General features: G+C 50.2%; 1 protein-coding gene across 1 annotated transcript in view; it reads right to left on the reverse strand.

Annotated features, from left to right (window-relative positions):
- LOC147105439 (uncharacterized) overlaps nt 1–2335 on the reverse strand; it is a 38999-nt gene extending 36664 nt beyond the window's left edge. Inside the window, exon 1 of the mRNA XM_086009811.1 lies at nt 1795–2335. Within this exon, the coding sequence (XP_085865937.1) occupies nt 1795–1853 (59 nt within the window). The 5' untranslated portion in view covers nt 1854–2335. The remainder of the gene's footprint in view (nt 1–1794) is intronic.
- Nucleotides 2336–4246: the final 1911 nt, after the last annotated feature.

The following is a 4246-nucleotide window of genomic DNA, read 5'->3' on the forward strand; positions in this document are numbered from 1 at the left end:
AGTTATGTGGAGAGACTGGAGAAGCTGGGATTGTTCCCCTTAGAGCAGAGAAGGTTAAGAGGAGACCTAATAGAGGTGTTCAAAATGATGAGGGGTTTTGATCGAGCAAGTAGGGAGAAACTGTTCACTCTGGCAAGTGGGTCGGTAACCAAAGGTCACAGATTTAAAATAGTTGCTAAAAGAACTATAGGTGAAATGAGGAGAATTGTTTTCATACAGAGGGTTGTTCAGATCTGGAACGCACCATCTGAAAGGATGCTGGAATCAGGTTCCACAGGAACTTTCAAACAGTAATTGGATGAGTCCTTGAAGAGGACTAGTTTGCAGAGTTCTGGGGATAAAGCTGGGGTGTGGGACTAAATTGGACAGCTCTTTCAAAGACACGATGGGCCGAATCACCTCCTTCTGTGCTGTTAGATTCTATGATCAGTGTGAAGTCGCTGGTGTCCCTTAAGGATGTTAGAGCTTTTAAAGCTCTTCCCACACAGAACATTTAAAGGGCCTCTCGTCAGTGTGAACTCGCTGATGTACCAGCAGGTTGGATGACTGAGCGAATCCCTTCCCACACACGGAGCAGGTGAACGGCCTCTCCCCAGTGTGAACTCGCTGATGTCCCTTAAGGATGTTAGAGCTTTTAAAGCTCTTCCCACAGTCAGAACATTTAAAGGGCCTCTCGTCAGTGTGAACTCGCTGATGTCCCAGCAGGTTGGATGACCGAGCGAATCCCTTCCCACACACGGAGCAGGTGAACGGCCTCTCCCCAGTGTGTAGGTGTTGGTGTTGCTTGAGCTCCCTGGAGCTTTTAAAACTCTTCTCACACTCAGAACATTTAAAGGGCCTCTCGTCAGTGTGAACTCGCTGGTGTCCCTTCAGCTTCCCCGAGCTTTTAAAGCTATTCCCACAGTCAGAACATTGAAAGAGTCTCTCCCCAGTGTGAACTCGCTGGTGTACCAGCAGGCTGGAGGGCCGAGTGAATCCCTTCGCGCACACGGAGCAGGTGAACAGCCTCTCCCCAGTGTGTAAATGTTGGTGTTGCTTGAGCTCCCCGGAGCTTTTAAAGCTCATCCCACATTCAGAACATTTAAAGGGCCTCTCATCAGTGTGAACTCGCTGATGGGTCAGCAGCTTGGATGACTGAGTGAATCCCTTCCCACACACGGAGCAGGTGAACGTACTCTCCCCAGTGTGAACTCGCTGGTGTACCAGCAGGTTGGATGAATGAGTGAATCCCTTCCCACACACGGAGCAGGTGAACGGCCTCTCCCCAGTGTGTAGGTGTTGGTGTAGCTTGAGCTCCCCAGACCTTTTAAAGCTCTTCCCACAGTCAGAACATTTAAAGGGTCTCTCCCCAGTGTGAACTCGCTGATGTACCAGCAGGTGGCATGAATGAATGAATCCCTTCCCACACACGCAGCAGGTGAACGGCCTCTCCCCAGTGTGTAGGAGCCAGTGTCCCTTTAGCTCCTGGGGGCTTTTAAAGCTCTTCCCACAGTCAGAACATTGAAATGGTCTCTCATCAGTGTGAACAAGCTGGTGTCCCTTCAGATACTGAGCACTTTTAAAGCTCTTCCCACAGTCAGAACATTGAAATGGTCTCTCCTCAGTGTGAACTCCCTGGTATCTTTGCAGGTGGGATGAACAAACAAATCCCTTTCCACACACGGAGCAGGTGAACAGACTGTCCCTGCTGTGACTGCGCCGTTGAACTTCCAACGCAGACGGGGAACTGAAGCCCTTCCCACCGTCCCCACCTTTACCCGGTTTCTCCCCGGTGTGACGGTGCAAGTGTCTCACCAGGTCAGGCGATCGGCTGAATCCGCGTCCACACACTGAACACGTGTGCGGTTTGACATCGCTGCGATCACTGCTCTCTCCTTCCATGTGCAACGCCGATGATATTCAGGTCCTGATGAATCCAGCGACTCTGTCAGATCTTGACGTGATGTTTGGTCTGAGCTTCCCACCTGTAACTGCTCCACTTCTATAACCCTGTAAATTGAGATCAGAAAAGGATCAGAGGCAAACTGTTGTTTAATTTTCCCCTTTCCGAACCTAGGGGCAGTGAAGCTGATTTTCAGGCCCCAGCTGCTGCACAGGTTGGTTGAAAGGATCAGCAGTAATGGCGGCTACAATACCCACAAGTCCGCTCGCTCCAGAAACCACTCTGTTGACTGAGTCCCGCGCATGTGCTCATGGCCCCCGCGCTCTCCCTCCTGCTCTACAATCGCCTGTCCCGAGCGGTCCGCAACATGCATGCTCAGCACACAAAACCCCGTGGTTGGAACATCGGGCGACCATGCGGAGCCGCAACATCTGGTACGCGTGAGCGGCTCAGGTGGGGGCGAGTCGGTGTTTCACCTCAGCCACCAGGGAGGTGCGCATGCGCAGGACGACCCAACATTCTTCCCGTCAGCAATCACTCCCTCGTTTCTTTAATAAAAACAGAAAATGCTGGAAATACTCAGCAGGTCAGGCAGCATCTGTGAAGAGAGAAACAGAGTTAACGTTTCAGGTCGATGACCATTTGTCAGAACTGCTTGCTCTTTAGTATCAGCCAGTGGCTCAGTGGGTAGCACTCTCACCTCTGAGTCAGAAAATTGTGGGTTCATAGTCATAGAAACATAGAAGATAGGAGCAGGAGTAGGCCATTCGGCCCTTCGAGCCTGCTCCGCCATTCAATGAGATCATGGCTGATCATCCAAATTCAGTACCCTGTCCCTGCCTTCTCCCCATATCCCTTGATCCCTTTAGCCTCAAGAAATATATCTAACTCTTTCTTGAATATATTTAATGAACTGGCCTCCACCGCCCTCTGTGGCAGAGAATTCCACAGGTTCACCACTCTCTGGGTGAAGAAATTCCTCCTCATTTCAGTCCTAAATGGCTTACCCCTTATCCTTAGACTATGACCCCTGGTTCTGGACTCCCCGGCCATCAGAAACACCCTTTCTGCATCTAGTCTGTCCAGACCTGACAGAATTTTATAGGTTTCGATGAGATCCCCTCTCAATCTTCTAAACTCCAGTGAGTACAAGCCCAATTGACACAATCTCTCCTCGTACGTCATTCCTGCCATCCCAGGTATCAGCGTGGTGAATCTTCGCTGCACTCCCTCCATGGCAAGAACATCCTTCCTCAGGTAAGGTGACCAAAACTGCACACAGTACTCAAGGTGCGGTCTCACCAAGGCCCTGTACAACTGCAGTAAGACACCCTTGTTCCTATACTCAAACCCTCTCGCTACGAAGGCCAACATACCATTTGCCTTCTTAACCGCCTGCTGCACCTGCATGCTTACCTTCAGCGACTGGTGCACAAGAACACCCAGGTCTCTTTGCACTTCACCTTCTCCCAATCTATTGCCATTCAAATAATAATCTGCCTTCCTGTTTTTGCCACCAAAGTGGATAACCTCACATTTATCCACATTATACTGCATTTGCCATGTTTCTGCCCAATCACCCAACCTGTCCAAATCATACTGGAGTTTCATGACATCCTCCTCACAGCACACACGCCCACCCAGCTTTGTGCCATATTTCCTACATTACAACAGTGACTACACTGCAAAAGTCCCACTCCAGAGACTTGAGCACAAAAATCCAGGCTGACACTCCAGTGCAGTGCACTGTCGGAGGTGCCGTCTTTCGGATGAGATGTTAAATTGAGGCCCTGTTTGCTCTCTCAGGTGGATGTAAAAGATCCCATGGCATTATTTCAGGAAAGAAAGACTTGCATTTATATAGTGCCACCAGATATCCTAAAGTGCTTTACAGCCAATGAAGTACTACAATGAAGTAGTCACTGTTGTAATGTGGGAAAGAGCAGGGGAATTATCCCCAGTGTCCGAGCCAATGTTTATCCCTCAATCAACATAAAAAATGATAGATTATCTGGTCATTATCACAGTGCTGTTTGTGGGAGCTTGCTGTGCGCTAACTGACTGCCGCATTTCCTACATTACAACAGTGACTACACTGCAAAACTACTTTATTGGCTGTAAAGTACTTTGGGACGTCCGGCGGTGGTGAAAGGCGCTATATAAATGCAAGTCTTTCTTTCTTCACTGGTCTCACCAGCGACCTCTTCTGGCGGTTGGTTGATTGACAGACGAGAGCCCGTTCATGCGCACTCGGAGCGGCGGTTTGGGCCGAGTCCGGCACAGCGACCCCTCCCGGTCACCAAGGGTAATGACCGCGCATGCCCAGAGGAGACCAGCCCCCCTTCCCAACTCGGAGCTGCGCCT

Source organism: Somniosus microcephalus, chromosome 17, assembly GCF_052327205.1.
Source record: "Somniosus microcephalus isolate GS21.2 chromosome 17, FLI_Smic_1.0, whole genome shotgun sequence".
In the NCBI taxonomy this organism is placed as follows: Eukaryota; Metazoa; Chordata; class Chondrichthyes; order Squaliformes; family Somniosidae; genus Somniosus; species Somniosus microcephalus.